The sequence below is a fragment of the Meleagris gallopavo genome, chromosome 1 (assembly GCF_000146605.3).
Source record: "Meleagris gallopavo isolate NT-WF06-2002-E0010 breed Aviagen turkey brand Nicholas breeding stock chromosome 1, Turkey_5.1, whole genome shotgun sequence".
Classification (NCBI taxonomy): domain Eukaryota; kingdom Metazoa; phylum Chordata; class Aves; order Galliformes; family Phasianidae; genus Meleagris; species Meleagris gallopavo.
Window position 1 is genome coordinate 131719700 of NC_015011.2, and position 18271 is coordinate 131737970.

Below are 18271 nucleotides of genomic sequence, written 5' to 3' on the forward strand. Positions count from 1 at the left end.
TTAAGTATTTTATTTTAAATCTTTTTTTTTTTTTTTCCTTTAAGAATTTTCCTGAAAATTACATCTTTCTTAGTATAATCTGTTTTTTGTTTAAGGAAGGCAGTGTACATTTTGCATACTTATTAACTCTATGTATTAATATGTACTTATTCAGGCCCTTAGTCAAAGGAGATGAATAAATTATTTGGTAAACAAAAAGGGCAATTGTTTTACTCCACATGTGTGAAACCACATGGAATTGCAGTCCTCTTAAAATGCACAAAAATCATTTTAAATACCTCTAAAATAAGCTAAAATGTTGAATAAACAAAAAGGGGTTTGATAAATTTGGTCCCTTCTGCTACATCTAACATTTTAGTTAGTAAATTGAGTGATAGTCTCTGGTACCTTCAAGGATTTAAGTGGAAGATCTGCCCTGGTTTTATATTTGAGTAAAAGAGGACTTATTTCCATCTTAGTTGAAACTGATTTCTTAACTTCTTAATTACTGAAGTTGACTGAAATGTCTTCTCCAAGAGTATTTTACTAACTCTGTCAGTATATTGAAGAATTTGTTAGCTGTTGTTCTAGGTATTTATACCAGGAGTTCTGTTTGCACATTGGACTTAGTTGAATTTTTCAGCCTTATCCACGTTTTGCTTGAATAGTACATTTTTCAGCTCTTTCTGGCCCAGTTTCAATTTGAGTTATAATATGTTTATTTTCCAAGAAAAGCGTTATTAAAAACAAAAAAGGATTAAAATGAAAATACTTTCATAAAACATGTACAGTTCTCATATTTTTTTGATGGTGGCTTCTGTGATCAGTTTTTAACAATAAAGCAAGCAGTTCTGTTTAAAGTATTTTATTCTAAAAGGAGGGCACACAAATTGAAATACCTTTAAAGATGTATGAAGAATTTTACTTGTAAACTTCAAGATTATTTTTAAATTCAGAGAATTACTGGCAATGTGTAGAAATTTCAGTAACTGATTATTTGGAAAGCCAATGAGAGATTCTTTCTTAAATTGTTTCTTTTCCTCTTAAATATACATAGGTTGCTCTGATAGTAATGCCTTCTATTTATTTCCGTGGAAACTACAACAGATACAAAGAGCACAGTAACAATATTTGATAGAACAAATTCTCAGCTATGAAACATACTTTTTCAACACAGTCACCACCATTAGCTATGTCTTTTTGCCAGCACTAAACAAGAAGTCTGCATGACATGGTCACAAAAGCTTGCATAGCCATCCAGACAGTGGCTAGTCTTCAATGTCACTGTCACCACCGCTGAAATACACCACCCACTGCTCTGCTCACATCCACTGTTTGATCTCCATAAATATTCAGGAAACGTTGATGTATGTCAGTGAGTGCCATTTTTTTCTGCATAGGGGAATTCAGTAACACACCTTTGCTTCATATGCACTTCCACATCAGACACCATTGTGTCAGAGTGCACCTTTGCTGCCATCTGTCGCATGGCAACAACACGCGAAGGAATATTGGTGAGAAAGTTCAACCTCTACTGCCATCCCACCAACATCCACCTCTGACACTGTGGGCCACCATCATAAGACAGGGAGCATTTCTTTCAGTGCAGCCATCATATTTTCAGATTGTCCTGCCTAATGTTTAAAATCTGTGTTTTAATATCCTACATGGGAGCTGTGGTGGAGTGAGTATGATTTAAGGCAGTAGTTGAAGGACCGTCTTCCAGAATGGCTTGTTTTTCCTTCTCTTTTCATACTTTATTTTTTATGTTTTAGTCAGTTTGATATTGAATAGTTGTGAGTGAAAATGTTGAAATTAAACATCTTTCTAAAAGTTGTTGTCATGAAGTCCAAATTAGCAAGTTGAGAAATAGCTCCAATCGCATGAAATCACCAACTCACCCAGCCATGCAAACCACAGCTCTGGAATCTCAACACTAATACTGATGACAGCAGGGGGCCAAGGAGAATTTTGGTATTTGGCTGATGCATCAAAATCAGTGGGGGATTGTATTGCTGCTAAAATGATGCCTGTTTATGAGCAGCTTTTGACAGAGCCTTGCATAACGTGTTGATTTTTTGGGGTACACGTGTGATGACTTAATCTTTGGTGGCAGAGCACTGCTGTCCAGAGGCTGTGGGGTCTCCTCCTTGGGGATCTCCAGCAGCCTGGCCGTGGCCCTGGGCACCCTGCTCTGGGTGGCCCTGCTGGGGATGGGGTGGTCCTGAGGGACACAGAGGGTCCTGCCAGTCTGTGATTGGTACAAGATATTTGAAGACTGACATTTAGTAGAAATCTAATCATGTGGAGAAAGTAGTTTCTGAGAACTCAGTTGTTTTGAGGCAGTGCGTTCTCAATTTGTTTCTGTTTTGGTTTTGTGTATTTTTTTTTCTTTTGTAGATTAGAAATAACTTACTGTGGAACCAGCGACGGAACTGGAAAAAAGAAATTCATCCTTTATTACTTTCAGTATTTTAATGATAAGTTTCTGATGGTTTCTTAAATAATCGTATGTAGCATATTTAGTGATGTCTCTTTCAAGGAGTTCTGGATTGAGGAATTTCGTTTGGAAACAGTTCAGTGTTGCCTCTAATTTCTTGATACAACTTTCCTGTATTGCTGCTTTTTTCTTAAAGGCGTCCATTTAGATCTGCGGGGTTTTTTTAATCCCATGAAGTTGATTTGATCATAAGTAAGCTACTGAATATATTTTTTGCCCATGATATATGTATTGACATCAGCAAAGGTTTCAGAAAAAGTTGGTTGTAAGAATGTAGATGACACTAGTTTCATTTGCCTAATTTTTTTTTTTTTTTAATTTTTTTTCCTAGAAATGGGCTTTGGGAATTGACTGAAATTTTTACTATGCATAAATGCATGTTATTCTTAAAAAGAACTCAACAAAATAATATGGAGTATTGATAAGCCTGTGGAGATCCATTACACAGCCACATCAGTGAATCTGCTCTTTTCACCCCTGGGGATGAGGAAAAGCAGTTTAAATGCAGAAAGTTGAAACTCATCAGTTTCAGGCAAGGAGTCCAGCTTGCAGGGCATGAAAGTTAGTAGATAAGTCTTACTGAAACTAAGCAAATATATCTGCTTAGTAAATGGGCTTTTGTCTGGCAAAGATGGGGAAAAACCAAAATCACAATTAGCAAATACAATATACATTTTCAGAAAGGTTTTGGTTTTTTTGGTTTTATTTTGGTTTTTTGTTTGTTTGTTTTTGTTTTTGTTTTTTTTTTGTTTTTTTTTTGCAATGATAATACCAGTGTATTATGTATTCTAAGTATTTGATAAAGTAGAACTAAGTTTTAAACATAGTTAAACTTTTCTATCCCAAACACCAGTAGTTTTCCTAGCCAAGCAGCCTGGTTTTAGCCCCTTCAGTGGGAGCAGGAGGAGAGAGAAATCCTCTCGTTAGTTTTAACAGGAGAAGGCTGGACTGCTCAGGTACGGAGCACCTCTGCTTTCTGCCATCCAGCAAGGCTTTGGGCAGGGTGCTTGGCCAGGAGCAGCAGAGGAGAGTTGGGGTAGTGGCAGTGTCAAAGCATTGAGCCACAAGGGTGAACAGGAGGAAATTCCCCTGTTGCAAAGTGTGGGCTGGGGCTGGAGGACCCAGTATTGCAACAAGGGGAAGCTAGAAGTAAAGGGGTGAAAGGGTGCAAGGCCGGGCTTTCACAATGAGAATTTCGGAGACAGGAAGCAAATTCAGAGGAAACGGGTCTTCCTTAGTGCTGCTGCTTAGAATATAATCTGGGCTTAAAGTTGCCACTGAGACATTGGAAGAGGGAAGGTAAGTTGAGAGGCACGTTTCTAGGTCTCCCTGGTGGTACTTTGTCACGGCCAAAGGATTTCTTTCTCTGTAGAGAGAAGAAAGGTTTGCAGTAGATTGCTTTTGTTCTCTGGAAATGATGCTAACCAGTGGCTGAGATTTTTTTGTATTGTATGTTTTTTCCAGCAGTACATCCAACCAAATATTAAACCCACTCACATTACTTGGCAACTTGGTAAGAGATAAAAATGAAATAATTTAGCATGGGCCAAGTGTAAGTTATGAACAGAGTTCTTTCCTACCAGGCACCATAAGATGAAAGAGGCTTTCTGCTGCTTTGCATTCCATGTGCTCCCACTCTTTTTCCACTCACTTGAAAGCTAATCCATGGTTTTGGAATTTTCTTCACAACGATTAGTTGTGTAACAAAGGATTATGGCTTTAGATGAACTGTAACCAATGAGTTGAACTGTGAACATGCCTTTCAGTGCAAACATACCTACTAGTGCAACTGAGACAGTGAGAGTGCTGAAATTACAGCTACAGTCACAAGTGTATTCAGCTCTTCAGGTGTGCCCAAATGTTCTGTTTCCTACAAAATTCCTTACGTGGACTTCATGTGATTTGGCAGTAGGAATAGGGCAGTACCCTTGTAAATAGTAATAAATGAAAAATTCTTATAGTAGCAGGTAGAAATGTGCAGTATTTACTCTTTTAGATATAACTTCTGTAGATTGTAGGTTTTTTAATGGAGTTGTGATTTTTGTTATAGATGTGTTATAAATTTCACAATTCTCACTTAATTGTTCCTTAGCTATAACCAGACATCCTACTAAATTATATTTTTAGACTTTTTTTCTTAAGGAAATGAAGCTTGCACTAGTCATGCTGTCACAGTCAGCTGTCATTGTCCACCCATCTGTCTACCCTTGGTAACTGCCAATTTCAGGCAAACCTGACAGACTAGTGGAGGTAAAGGAACCACTTCTCTGCAATTCAGGATCTAGGAGGGACACTGTCATGTTCCCCCACTTGAGGGGAACCCCAGGGATCCCAGTGCATACCTACCTTGTGGGAGCCCAAGCAAGATGAGTATCGCCAGGCAGGCAGCCAAAGGCCGGGGAGGGCAGCACGTAGTGGGAGATGGAACAGGCTTCACAGGTGTGAAAAGAAGCTGAGATGCAAAAGCAGTCATCTGATAAGGGGCGGCTGTAGCTGAGGGTGCTGCAGGAGCTGGCAGAGGCAGGGAGGAATGGTGCAGCAGGAGGTACAAGGAGAAAAACAGGAACAGATTTCCCTGGTTCTGCTCTTGGAACAACTTGTATCCTCTTCTCCCATAGAGATACAGTTACAGATCTTACAACCTCACATTAAAATGACTGGTAGATAATGTTGTGCATACACTTCACTGAGCTTGGCTGCAGATGGCTCTCTGAGTACTTCCTTACCTAAGCTGTTTGGAAACCAGAACTTTGGTGCATGTCACTGGTATTCTGAAAGGTTCATTGGTAGCTTGGTATCATCCTTAAAAAGTTCAGTTACGTTAAATATTAGAGCTCAAAGTGAGGAAATCCGTGTATTTGCCTTTACTAATAAAGAAACCCAGCCACATATCTGACTTTTCCTGCACTGTCATGGTTCGTTTTGAATGGGGAGGATGGAAAGGAATGCTTGAAATGTCAAGCACAGCATTGGAAAGTCTGTGGGAAAAGATGCAGCCTGTGAAACTCCAAGTAAAAGAAAGTGCCTGCATGATAACCTTTTCCTAAATCTTTATCACCTTCATTACACTTCCGAAGGTGGTTGTTTTTTAATTTGTTTTTACAAATGTGTTTTTTTGATGGTTTGTTGGCAAGTTTTGTCTTTTTTTCTTTCTGTCGATGCTTCTGTTTATGACATTTCTCTTATCACATTACATCCCTCTATTTTTCATTATCTCAGTTCTCTTTTTAACCAGTTGTATTCTGGCCAGATGCTTCATCAGCTGCTCCTTTTCTCAATCTTATTACTTCTGCTGTAATCCAAGGCACAGCTCTTTATATCTCCCTAACAAAGCATAACAAAACCTGGGCTTTTAATTGAGAAAGTTCCTTTTTAGTATAAGGCTTATTGTAGGATGAATCCGCTGAGGTGTAGTTGCTTGTTCTGCATGAAGTTGTAACGAGGATTTTCTAACTAAATGACCCTTAAGTTGTGTTTGTTTATATTATCCTAATTTAATGCTCCTTAATTCTTATACTATATACATGCTTGCATTTTTGTTGAAAATGATCTCTACCCTGATGAAAAATTCCAGTAATCTTGGCAGAGATCAGCCCTGGCCAACTTTTGATTAAAGCTTGCTTGGCATAAAAGCACTGCTTTCCTGCAATTGTCTCCCCCAGCACAATAAGCTGGTCTCTGTCATTTTGTCTGAAAGGGCAGCCACAGGCTCTCAGTTCAAATTAAGTACTTAGAATTACATTAGGATGTAAGCAGGCTCCAACAGGAAGCAAGGAACTGCTCGAGAAGGTCAGGAAACACTTAGGATCATCGGAATTTTCTGCAGTCTTCTGAGATGTTAAGGCTGCAGAAATTAATGTCTTTAACTTCTTGCCTGTGATGTGGTTACCTCTGCAGTGTTTGTGTGCTGTTCAGCTAAACCTGCAAAGTATGCCAGATAGCTGCACTAAACACAGTTTTGAATTCTTGTATGTTAGCCCTGAAGTGGTCAGGCAGTTGGACTTGGATCTCTGTAGGCCCTTTTCAGCTGAGTTATTCTATTTAATACATTTGTACGTGTGTGTGTGTGTGTGTGTGTGTGTGCACGTGTGTGTGTATATATATATACACACTACATATATTATATATATATACACAGTATATACTGTAATACATTTTTCAGTGCTGCCATGGCCCAACTAAAGTGTTCTGGATTGTTAAAATGAAATAGCATGTTTCTAATAGGACTATTTAAAGAAACAAGAACAAAGCCTCATTTTTTTTCATTCATTTTCCCATAATCAGTGTGTATTCATAGTGTCTGAAGTGAATCTCTCTCCTCCCACCAAGGATCTAGATGAGAGAAAAGTGCAAAATCTGTGATTTCTACGTTGTTTCTTTTTTTCTTTTTTTCATTCTGTCTGTCCAATGCACGACATTCTGGGTGTTGTTCACCTTGTGAGATTTCATCTTTTGTGTTATCTTCAGAACTTTTATAGCTGAATTTTAGAATAGACAGCTACTTATTAACTTTATCTTTTTGTTTATATATAATTTTAAGCAGCTTTTGCTGCAGAAATTTGAAAGTGAACGGTGCAGTTTTTCCTCCACATTACACCCCAGGAAAGAATGTAATGGTATTGTTGTTACTTTAGTATATTGTATTTAATTCTGTAATTGAAACCATGACAGTACAGCAGAACTTGGGGCTTTTAGGGGACTGTACTCCGATAGTCCTCTTCATTGTGAGGTCAGCGCTTCTGTGGTACATGGCAAAACTTGGATGGAAGAGGTGCAGATTTCACAAGAGGGGTTGCAGCTGGAAACGATTGCAGCTGTAGCTGCCTGGGGAATGAAATGAAGAACGAAGAGAGTAGAATGTTATCTGTAGAGAAACTAAGGTTTTATCCCTCTGCTGGTTTATTTTTGCATACTTCTTTCTCGTGTTTTACTTGAGTCAAAATCATAAGTAAAATGAGAAAGCATGATAGGTTAACTGGTTTTTTAAGAGATATAACTGTGCAAACCTTCTTGAGATTCGTGGAAGTTTCCCTGGTGAAGTGTTTTTAAGTGTGTTAAGATTCTGATACTATTGGGAAGGGAAGAGAGTGTTGATGGTGCTATACATAATGATGTTTAAGCAAGATGTCAAAGATCATCTCTTAAAGGTGTTGCTGTGTTTTCTGACAGTCTGCATCATTAGAGATGAGATCTCCATTATAGAGAGATGAGATTTGAAGTGACGTAGGCATGCGTTGCTACATGAAGTGTCTGCAGTGTGGGGAGGATGTTGAGTGACCACTTTCCGCTTCTGTCTTTATTTAACAGGCTTAGGAAAAACAAAAAGAAAGACGAGCGCGCGAGACGCCTCGCCCACTCCCAGCACAGATGCAGAGTACCCTTCCAATGGCAGCAGTGCAGACCGCATCTATGATCTCAACATTCCTGCCTACGTCAAATTTGCCTATGTGGCGGAGAGAGAGGATGAACTGTCCCTTGTCAAAGGGTCTCGGGTCATTGTCATGGAGAAATGCAGCGATGGCTGGTGGAGAGGGAGCTACAATGGACAGATTGGCTGGTTTCCTTCGAACTATGTGGTGGAGGAAGTTGAGGAGGCCACAGCAGATTCACCGAGCTTTCTGAGCTTGAGGAAAGGCGCTTCCATGAGTAACGGCCAGGGCACCAAAGTACTCCACGTTGTTCAGACACTGTATCCATTCAGCTCCGTCACAGAAGAAGAGCTCAATTTTGAAAAGGGGGAAACAATGGAAGTCATTGAAAAGCCAGAAAATGACCCAGAATGGTGGAAATGTAAAAATTCCAGAGGGCAAATTGGTCTTGTTCCTAAAAACTATGTAGTAATCATTAGCGATGGTCCTACCATTAACACTTCCCACCCACCTCAGATAAGCTACACGGGACCATCTTCTACCGGACGATTTGCTGGAAGAGAGTGGTATTATGGGAATGTTACCCGACATCAAGCAGAATGTGCCCTAAACGAGAGGGGAGTGGAAGGAGACTTCCTTGTTAGAGATAGTGAATCTTCGGTAAGTGATGCTCAGCACCATGGTCTTTATATTAAAACGTGATGTATGGTCTAGCATGTGTGGAAGCTCATAATTGGGGTACCCCAGAGAAGGACTTTTCACCCCTAAACAAACAAGCAGTGCTTCAGTGCTGCAAAGTGATCCATGTACCTTCCGTGAGAATCAATCTCTTACAGAAATGCAGTGACATTTACATTTACGCTGAAATTTAACGACTGTGGACTGTATTATCCAGGGTTTTTTAATTAGCAGACAAGTAACTAGATATTTCAAGCTTCTGTCTGACATTTCATCCTCATGTGCAATCCTTCTCAAGTTTATTGCACTACAAGGAAAAAAAAAAATTCTTGCGAATTACAAGCTCAGACATTAATTTTAATTTAAAGCCAATTTCAAGTGGGATGTTTGCATTGGTCGGTTTTGTTTTGCCTTTAATTAACATAGGTTAATAACAGATTCTTTAAATTAAATCATTTAAATTATTGATTAAAATTCTAATTTAATGTACTTCTGCTCTACTTAGATTGTTTAGGTTGTAATAGGATGAAATTATTATATCTAACTGTTAAGATTATAATGCACAACAAAAAAGATCAAGTCAGTGGCTCGTATTACTTAGAAATTGAGCCTTGGTGACGTCAAAGGGGATATAAGTAGTGCTGATTAGGGATTATTATAAATCTGGAAGTTCAAATTTGAAATTACATTGAAAGGCCTTTCATAAATGTTGAGGCCAGAGAAAGCATCGTTAGGGTGCTCCAAATTTAATTATCACGTTGCTGTGATTTTTAAAAGGTGGCAGGTTTTAATAGTTCCCCAATACACCTTTGAAACATTACAAAAAGGTGAATCTTAATTTCTCATCAGAGTTTTTCTGCATTTGTTGTTTCAACAGTAGGACCATTATTCCATGAGGATAAATTGTTTAGTACGTACTTCCATCCAAGTTTTATTACTTCAGGTATAAAAATTCAAAATCCATATGGTTATGTCAGCTCAGTCTTTTAAGTTGAGAAGTACAGCACTATTAAAAAACAGTCAGCTCCAGGCATCTATCACTTGTCTCACATTTTTCCTGTATTGTGAATTAAGCTGATTTGTAATGTGGATTGCAAATAAAAATTAAAGCAGTGTGAACTGCTTTAAACTTAATTTAAAGGAGGGTCAACTTCTTGACTCCAGCATGTTCTCAAGAGAGTGTGTTGGTTGCATATATGACTTCTGCTTAGAACTCGTGGTAGCCTGCATCATAATTGCCTGTGGAACTGAGGAAAAACTGTTCCCCTGTCCTCTTCCTTACATGAGTGATTTCACTTACTAGTCAATAGTACAAGTTGGCATTTTTAATATAATACCTGAAATTTGGAGTTGGCTGACACATTATCACGTAGTGAGGGAGATGAACAGAAGCTTTTAGTGACAGTGGAAAAACAAGTAGAAAAAGACAGGGGAGTTGTTAAGTCTCCAGGATATTCTAAATACAAATTAAACCTTGCATTTTAATTTCTGAAAAGCATTGGTAGTGCATTATTATTGTTGAAGTTAGATTGATGTCTCTTTATTCTCTGAAATTTTGACATTTTATTGATAAAATAGGGTTGTGTAATATTCCATAATATTTTTCGTGGTTACAGAAAATTTTCTGAGTAAGTTTCAGGCATCTTTTCTCAATTGATTTTTTCTGTGCAGCAGACATGAAACTGTCAGACTACTTTGTTCAAAGCTCTATTTTTAAGTTCCTACTTCTGCTTCTATTTAAGTATAATCACAAAAGGAAGACAAATGCAAATAAACCAGAGGGGACCAGGAAGGAAAACAGATTTAATGAAAATAAACCGGAAGAAAATAGAAAAGTAGTTAGAAAACATGATTTATAAGCAGAGGCTGCCAAAATCAAGTTGCTTGGTCAACAGGAGACAAGACTGAGGTAGATCATACAGTTTTCCAAAATACAGAGAGCTACTAGAGGATGATGATAATCATTAAATTAACTGTGCAGATGTCCCCTCAGCCTGGCATCCTATCTGTCAGGGACAGGAGAGTATATTGGATGCAGCATAGCCGCGGTCAGTCTAAGCAGATGGAAGCTTGCTTTTTGAACAGAATGCTGCATTTTGGGTTATCCTGACTGGTACTTATTAGTCATCTTCTGCATCCTGGGAAGGTGCCAACAGGGCAGTTTGAAACTTACTGCATTATTTAAAATACAAGAGTATGCACCCATTTCTCAGTGCATACCGTGTCACACTGCCCACTGTGTTACAGTTCGTTTCCTTGCTCTTGAAGAGTCTAAATCTTAAGTAAAACCAATTTGCTTGAAAGGACCTTTTAATATGTTATCATCACACTAAACACACTTGTATTCAAAGCATTTCCGAATTCACTCTCTCTGTTGTTACTGATGAAGTCGTTGCTTCTGAAGCAGAAGATTCATTCAAACTACGGTTTTTAAGTTACTTCCAGCATCTAATACTTATTGGAATCCCAGAAAATTTACTCAAATATCATATACTCATGTAATCTGTTTATACACGTTAATTATAAAAACACTGGGGATTCCTAGTTTGTGTTTTTTTTTCCATAAGTACCAAGAATTATCTAAAAAACTAGTGAGTATACCCGATAGCATCAAAGGAAAGCAATAGCAAAGATATGTTTCAAGCTTGTGGTAGAACAGAGATTTTAGAAATAACTCCTAAATTCTTGACTGTTGCCATTTTTCACACTCATAACTGCAGAGGCTGTTCAAGCTGTGCCTAAAAGTTATCAAGAGCCTCTGCAGCATGAGAGCCAAAGGTCTTGATGGGAGAGACCAGGCTGAGCAGAGTTGTTAGCTCTCTCGTTTTGCTCAATTTTATACTAGGCAGCACTTGCCTTTGCACTGTGTTATGAATTCACCTGTTAAAGCTGAAGGTATAAGGGTTATTCCATTCTAAAAAAGCCCCATAGATAAAACATTGAGTTGTCCTGGTAATCTCGTGCTTCATCTCTGAGCAGTTTTAGGTGCTTTCGTAGCCTTCTATCATTAGAATGACGGGAAGTTTCCCTTGGGAAAGTTTTCCTTACGTTTCGTTGAGATCTGTGCTTATTAATGAGCTACGTAGAGCTCTATTTGCACAGGTGAGGGGTTTTTGTGTTATTCTGCATTCACTTTATTGAGGAGACTGTCATTTAAAACTGTACTAGATGTAGTATTTTACGATATTTCTCTTAATTTGATTATCAAATGTTGGTCTCACAGCTAGATTCCTTTAGCTACGAATTCCATCCTCAGTTACACTTAGGTTGGATGGGTGCTGCCACATGGAGAAATACCCTGAGATGAACCCCGTTGGGTAGCTAAGCGTCTGATTAGCTTCATTAATTACGAAATACTATTCTTAGCATCATAAACCTGTTTGAACCATTTAAACCCATAGTTTATGTAACAGGCACAGTTACTGACTGATAGATTTTGCCAACTCCATTGCACCTAGATAATGTAACCTTAGATTTTGGAGCTGTGAATGAGGAGACTGAAGTGGAGCGCATCTAGTTAGAAAAACTGCTTTACAAGTTCAGTCCTCACGTGAAGCAGAGAGGCAGCTATTTTTCCCAAACCAATCACATTTACTAGCAAAAATAAGGGATGTGACTTCTTTGAACCATTCCAAGAGCAGTTATTCATTAGGAAGTTATGCCAATAGTCCCATGGCAATCAATTTAATACCATTCCCTGGGGTGGCAGGGGTTGGTATTGGGGGCTGCCACGAAATGCAGGTGCATTACAGTGATTGAGGATTGTAGGTGTGGCTGGACTTGTGCCAGTCCTCTGAGGCTTCATTTAGCTCCTCTGTTCTTTGCCCAGAAATTGTGCCAGCAGAGGAAGGAGGCAAAGCTTGTATGCTTTTTGAGGTGTAATTCTGTAGCTCTCAGGGTGTCCCATATTTTCCTTGAGTTTTAATCCTTCGGATAGAAGCTATTAAATATGGCAACTGTTCAGAAACTGCATAACGTCATATTCTGTGACATGCTGTAATTGACAGCTACAGTGGAGAGAAGGAGTAAGTTTAGCCTTGAGAACAGGCTTCAGGAAATAGCCTAGTGGGTTATTTTAAATGGAAGAATAGAAATTTTATTAGGACTGTACTTGAAGACCAGTGGAGAGAATTCATGTTTCTGACCTGCCTAACGTTGATTTGAGAGCATGTTGGTTGTCACATAGGATATTTGTGTGTATCTAAATAGGATGAGATAAAGGAATTTTAACCCTTCCAGATTGTTCTTTCCAGCCTGACTGCAGACCTTTGAGTTGTGGTGTTTTGGGGTTTTTGTTGTTGCTGTTGCTGAGGTAGCTGAACAGAAGGGAAGATTAGGGGAAACCTGAGCTTGGAACTTGAAGGAATTGGGAAGCCCTAGATTGGGCTCACAGAATAACCTGAAAAATGGCAAAATCTTCTAGAGAGGAAAGGCAGTGCTGGGTGAAACTGGATTGAAATAAAAAACTAAGTTGTGGGATCAGTAAAAGGCTTTCAGGGGAATTATTTTTCCCAGCAAAGCCACTTAAAGTAAAAGGGTCTTGCACCATCGTCAAATGGGGATTTTAAAGAGGGAACTTTCTATCCTGATTTGCCTCATTTTCCCTCATATCCCTTCGTAGCTTGTCTTTATGACAGAGTTTTTGGTCTGTTTTAATGATGAAAGAAATAAAACTGAAGGAATGTGTTCCTGCATGTTGTCTCCCATGACCTGTAGGCACAGTCGTGTTAGTCATTAAGGAAGAATTAAAAGCTTCTGAAGTGATTCTGAAGAATTTTACACGGGGACCGAGGAACTGCAAATGTGTAACAGCCAATCTTCAATTTTCATTTTTAGGAATGGATTTGACTTCAGATTGAGGCTTTCCCAATTATGGCAGCACAGAAATATTCAAAGGTTCCCTGCCATGAAGCTATGCTCTGTGATTCTGTGGCAGAGTCATCAACGACTCTGTAGGTTTCTGAGATTAAAGTTTACTTCTGATGTGCCTTTGCTTACTGGCATGTGAGGCTTTTATTCCTGGAAAAGTTAGCGTGCAAACATACAAATACAGCAATTAATTTAAGAGGGAGAAGGGAGGAAAAAAGGCCAGCAGTTGAAATAGAACAGCTTAAATAGTAAATAAAATAAACAGAGTTGGAGCAAATCCAAGGAGGACAGCAGGGAACCAATTCAAGCTGCATCAAACCAGCAGTAATGTTAAGAGCTCTAATTAATCTGCAGATATATTTTTAAAATGATTTTTTTTTAACCATCTTGTATGTTGGATACAGTGGGGAAATACCAAAATAAAAGTAGCTGTAAGTCTGGTTGATCATGCTGTTTGTTCTTGCTTCCTGGTGAATTTATTTATCTGAGGCCAATAAAGGGTTTCAGGGTTTCTGCAGCAGCTGTTCAAGCTCTTCCATCTCCGTGCACCGGATGGTGGCTCTCAAAAGACTTAGATCAGCCTTTCCGCTATTTTTGTAACTGAATTAGATCATGAAAAGGGTAAACTTTGTAACATATATTCTGGAGAAGATAAGCAATACTGATGTCTCCTCTTTATGCACGAATCTAACGAGCAGCTCTGAGGCTGAAAAAATGGACCGTAGTTCAGAAAAATGACCATTCACGAAAGCTCGTAACTAAAGTGATGGGAAACGTATTTGTGGTGTTGTGTAGACCACTTCATGACTAAGTATGGCCAGTGCTTGGGACAGAGGTCCAGAACCAGCACCTCTGTCGGTACTGAATCCTGCTGAAGGTGATGATACTTAGCAAGTACCAGGAACTTTGAAAACTCATTATATTGATGTGCTGTAAACAAGTGTGCTTTAGCAGAAAAGCATTAAAACTTTGTGAAACACAAAGTGATGATTTCCATTTTTAACCCATGTCATAAAGACTTTTGTTTTTAGAAATAGGAAAAGATATTTTCACTCAACAGAGGCTTATCGTCAGAAGCCTCAGAATTTGCTCAACAAGACTTGATCTTGTTTTCTGCACCTCAAGCAGCCTGCCCTGCAGTACTTGTCCCCATGCTGTCCCTTTGAAGGATTCTGTGGAGCTGCAAGGTGGCTCAAGCTCAGAGCTCATGCCTTGATCTTCCCTGCAGCAAGTCCTGCACCCTGGGATGTGTTCAGAGCTGTTCTTGTGCAGACCTGTGCTTCTAGATTTTTCATTACCCTTTGACTGTTCATTAGGAGTAGGAAGATGTCTGCTGAAGTACAGGCTCTGTGCCAGGACTGACTGGCACAGCCCTCTATGCCGAGGTTATGCAGATCCAGGAGGTTCAGCTAGATGCTGCCAGGTTTTTAATTGTTTTTTAGCAGCGTGAATGAAGTAGGATGGAGAAGGAAGAGAAGGTATCAACATTAAAACAGGTGAGATTCAGGGTACAGGATTTGGGCCAGCACAGGATGTGGAGGATATGTGTGGCAGAGACCCACATTGCTCCAGGAAAAGAAAACGGATCACTTTGGATAGATACTCCAGTGTGTACAAGGCACCCAGCACATCTTCCCAAAGCAGAGCTGGCGACTGTGTTGACACTGGGAGGTTCCCACTCCCCCGCAGTGTTGCAGCTGTGCTGGGGTAGAGCTTGTGCATCATACTGTGAACCGAGTGCTCCCTCATGGGTTTTGCTTTTTTGACTGAAAGCAGTGATCTGGTTCTCAATGCTGCCAGCTGTGTTTGGTGTAGGATGGATGGTGGGCTCGTGTCCTGCCTGTTCTGATTGCAGCCTTCTGAAAGCAGCCACTCACCAAGACTAAAAGATTTATCAAGATTTATCATGCAAAATTGCTCTATTCTGGATAATTTAATTAGTGTTTAAATTTGTCTTTCATGGCTGGTGTCTGATGGTGTGGTTTGTTCTATATTTTTGTTCTGTAGCTTTATCTTATTAAGAAAGAGGTGTGTGTGGTAGAAGACAATATTTCCCATACATGTGGGGATGAAGATAAAGACATCTTTTCTGATTTTTTTTTTCTTTTGCAATACAATGCAAAAATGGCCCTCTAGTGGTCACAGCTCAAAAAATAATAAAAAATAATAATAATTAGAGAAATGATACAGGGAGTTTGCTTCATCTCACCCAAGCAGTACAGCAATAATAGCTTTCTCCAGGGCTCTCAAGCAAAGAAACAAAAATGATGAAAGTTTTTCTCTTCTCCTTGACATTCTCGTGCTTCTGCATGGAGGAGCTAAGATAATATTTGCAATTTAGTCATGTAATTGGCAGCTTCAGACTATGCATCTGGGGAGCTTCACTTAAATGACTTAACTGTGCACGTTAATAACGGTGGCAATTATTTATTGAATAATAGACTATTGGGTTTCTTAAGTAGCTAAGGCACTGAGCTGTGGAACAAAGACTAGCACAAATTACATTGTCAACTATGTTTCAGTTTGTTCCTGAAACCACCATACTGTGCCTTCTTTTGTTCGCTTTTATGTAACTCTTTTTTTCTCTTTGAATTCTTCTCAACAGCCCAGTGACTTCTCAGTATCTCTAAAGGCATCGGGGAAGAACAAACATTTCAAGGTGCAGCTCGTGGACAATGTCTATTGTATTGGGCAGCGTCGCTTTAATACTATGGATGAGTTGGTGGAACACTACAAAAAGGCTCCCATCTTCACCAGTGAACACGGGGAAAAGCTATATCTTGTGAAAGCACTTCAGTGACGATGAAGATGGACTTGGCCACCCAGGCCTCTTCTAACTTCCAAGCCTTAGGTCCTAAAATCACTTTTATAGAGCAGAGCAATATCCGAAACAGGCTTAAAGAGTAGGCTCTTTCTAACGTGTTTGCTCTGTTGGTTGTTATTTGTCCTTTTTCGTTTGCCTACTTTTGTGTTTCAGTTCTGTTAATCTCAGATCACCTCCCTTCAGGTTGAGAAGTTCACCTTTGTGGCCATTGTAAGCACTCACTTCCATGTCCGAGTTCTAAATTCCCCTCTTCTGTGTACGTTTACATACTTAGCTCGGATAAAGGAGGGGGGTTTGCAATTCAACCCAGTGTTAACCTGTTCAAATTGCTCACGCAGACAGACAGAACTCTTCATTAAGAGACATCGGGCACAGTTTGAATGCACTGAGGCTGCAGCTAAGTAAGTGAGATATAGTAGACATAACAGTTGTGGCTGTGAGTTCTGTAGCTATATTGCTTACCAGGTAGTGTATTACAAAAACTCCTAGTTCCTAGAAGCACTCTTTACACTGTACTCTGCTATTACATTGCCTCTCTGACTCTTTGCAAAGAGTACACTAATTAAAGCGTTTTGTAATAGTACTTCTTAAACTACTATGGTAAGATTGTAGTAAAAGAAAACTATCTAGTGTATTTTGGTCTGTAATTGCAACAAAGAGAAATTTTATTTGAAAGTTGATTACTAAAGAGAGAATCACTGAATTGTAAAGACTGAATGTTCTGGTAATCTACAACCAAATGTGCCATCCACATAATGCTTTTTTCCTCTTGCCCTTCTGCTTGTTTGAATTAAACAATTATGTATTTAATTCTCAAAGTAATATGTATCTGTAGCTGATTGTTGACACTAATACAGAAGATTAATAAAAACTGATCAGGGGACAGGGTGGGGTGGGCTACCAACACTATATATATATTTGCTTTACAGAAAGGAATCTTCAGGTTTTACAGAGGATGGTGTGATTGGTAGGAAGAGACACACAGAATGTTTATGAAGAAAATGCTTTTTTTCTCTTTTCTTTACATTTAAACTCCTTTATGGTTTAAATATACAGACTTTAGATGGCACACTCCTGAGATTGAAGAAGGGATCTTGAGATCTCAAAATCTTGCGTACTCAGCTTTTTGGATATTGTAATAAAAAAGGTATTATGTCATGATGGAGTACTGGGTTTATCCTTGGGTGGTAGTCCTGATGTGGCTTTAGAAAGGTCAAATAGAGTAAATTCTGAATTTGTCTGTCTTGGAATGTGTGTGGCCTACAAAGAAAATATTTGCAACTGCAGAGTTCAGTTTGATATGAGCTCCACATTGATTCTCTCTGTGATTTGTTTATAGCTTTAATGAAAACTGCAAGGTGGAGCTCTTTTATAGTACCTTTTTGCTATTAAGTCTTCCTTACAGATTTTTGTATTTCAGCCAGTGGTGATACATACATAACTCCAGAGTAGGCAGAGTGGGCATCAGCTGAGGGCCGCTCTGAAAGTAATGCCTCCTATTTATTATTATGATGTCAGAGGTGGGATGGCAGTAGAGGCTGAACCTTCCCACCAATATCCTGTAACATTTTGTTGCTGTGTGATAGATGGCAGCAAAGGGGCACTCCGACACAATGGTGTCTGACATGAAAGTATGTATGAAACAAAGGTGTCTCATTGAATTCTTCCATGCAGAAAAAAAATGGCATCCATTGACATTCATCAACATTTGCTGGAACTTTATGGAGACCAGACAGTGGATGTGAGCAGAGTGAGGCAGTGGATGGTGCGTTTCAGCAGTGGTGACAACGACATCAAAGACAAGCCATGTTCTGGATGGCCATGCAGATTTTTGTGACTGTGGCGTGCATGCTTTCTGTTCATCATTGGCAAAAATGCATAGCTGGTGGTGATGACTCTGTTGAAAAAGTGTTTTGTAGCTGACAATTTGTTCTATCAAATAGTGTTATTGTGCTCTTTGTATCTGTTGTAGCTTCCATGGAAGTAAATCGAGGCATTACTTTCAGAGCAACCAACATACGACTTTGTGAGTTATACACGCGTTATTCACCC

The 18271-nt window shown here is 39.1% G+C and overlaps 1 protein-coding gene across 1 annotated transcript in view; it reads left to right on the forward strand.

Moving 5' to 3' along the window:
- The window catches only part of NCK2 (NCK adaptor protein 2), a 91484-nt gene extending 74107 nt beyond the window's left edge, over window positions 1–17377 (forward strand). The window contains exons 4-5 of the mRNA XM_003203176.4: window positions 7787–8508; window positions 16001–17377. Coding sequence (XP_003203224.1) covers window positions 7787–8508; window positions 16001–16195 — 917 coding nt within the window. The 3' untranslated portion in view covers window positions 16196–17377. The remainder of the gene's footprint in view (window positions 1–7786; window positions 8509–16000) is intronic.
- Window positions 17378–18271: the final 894 nt, after the last annotated feature.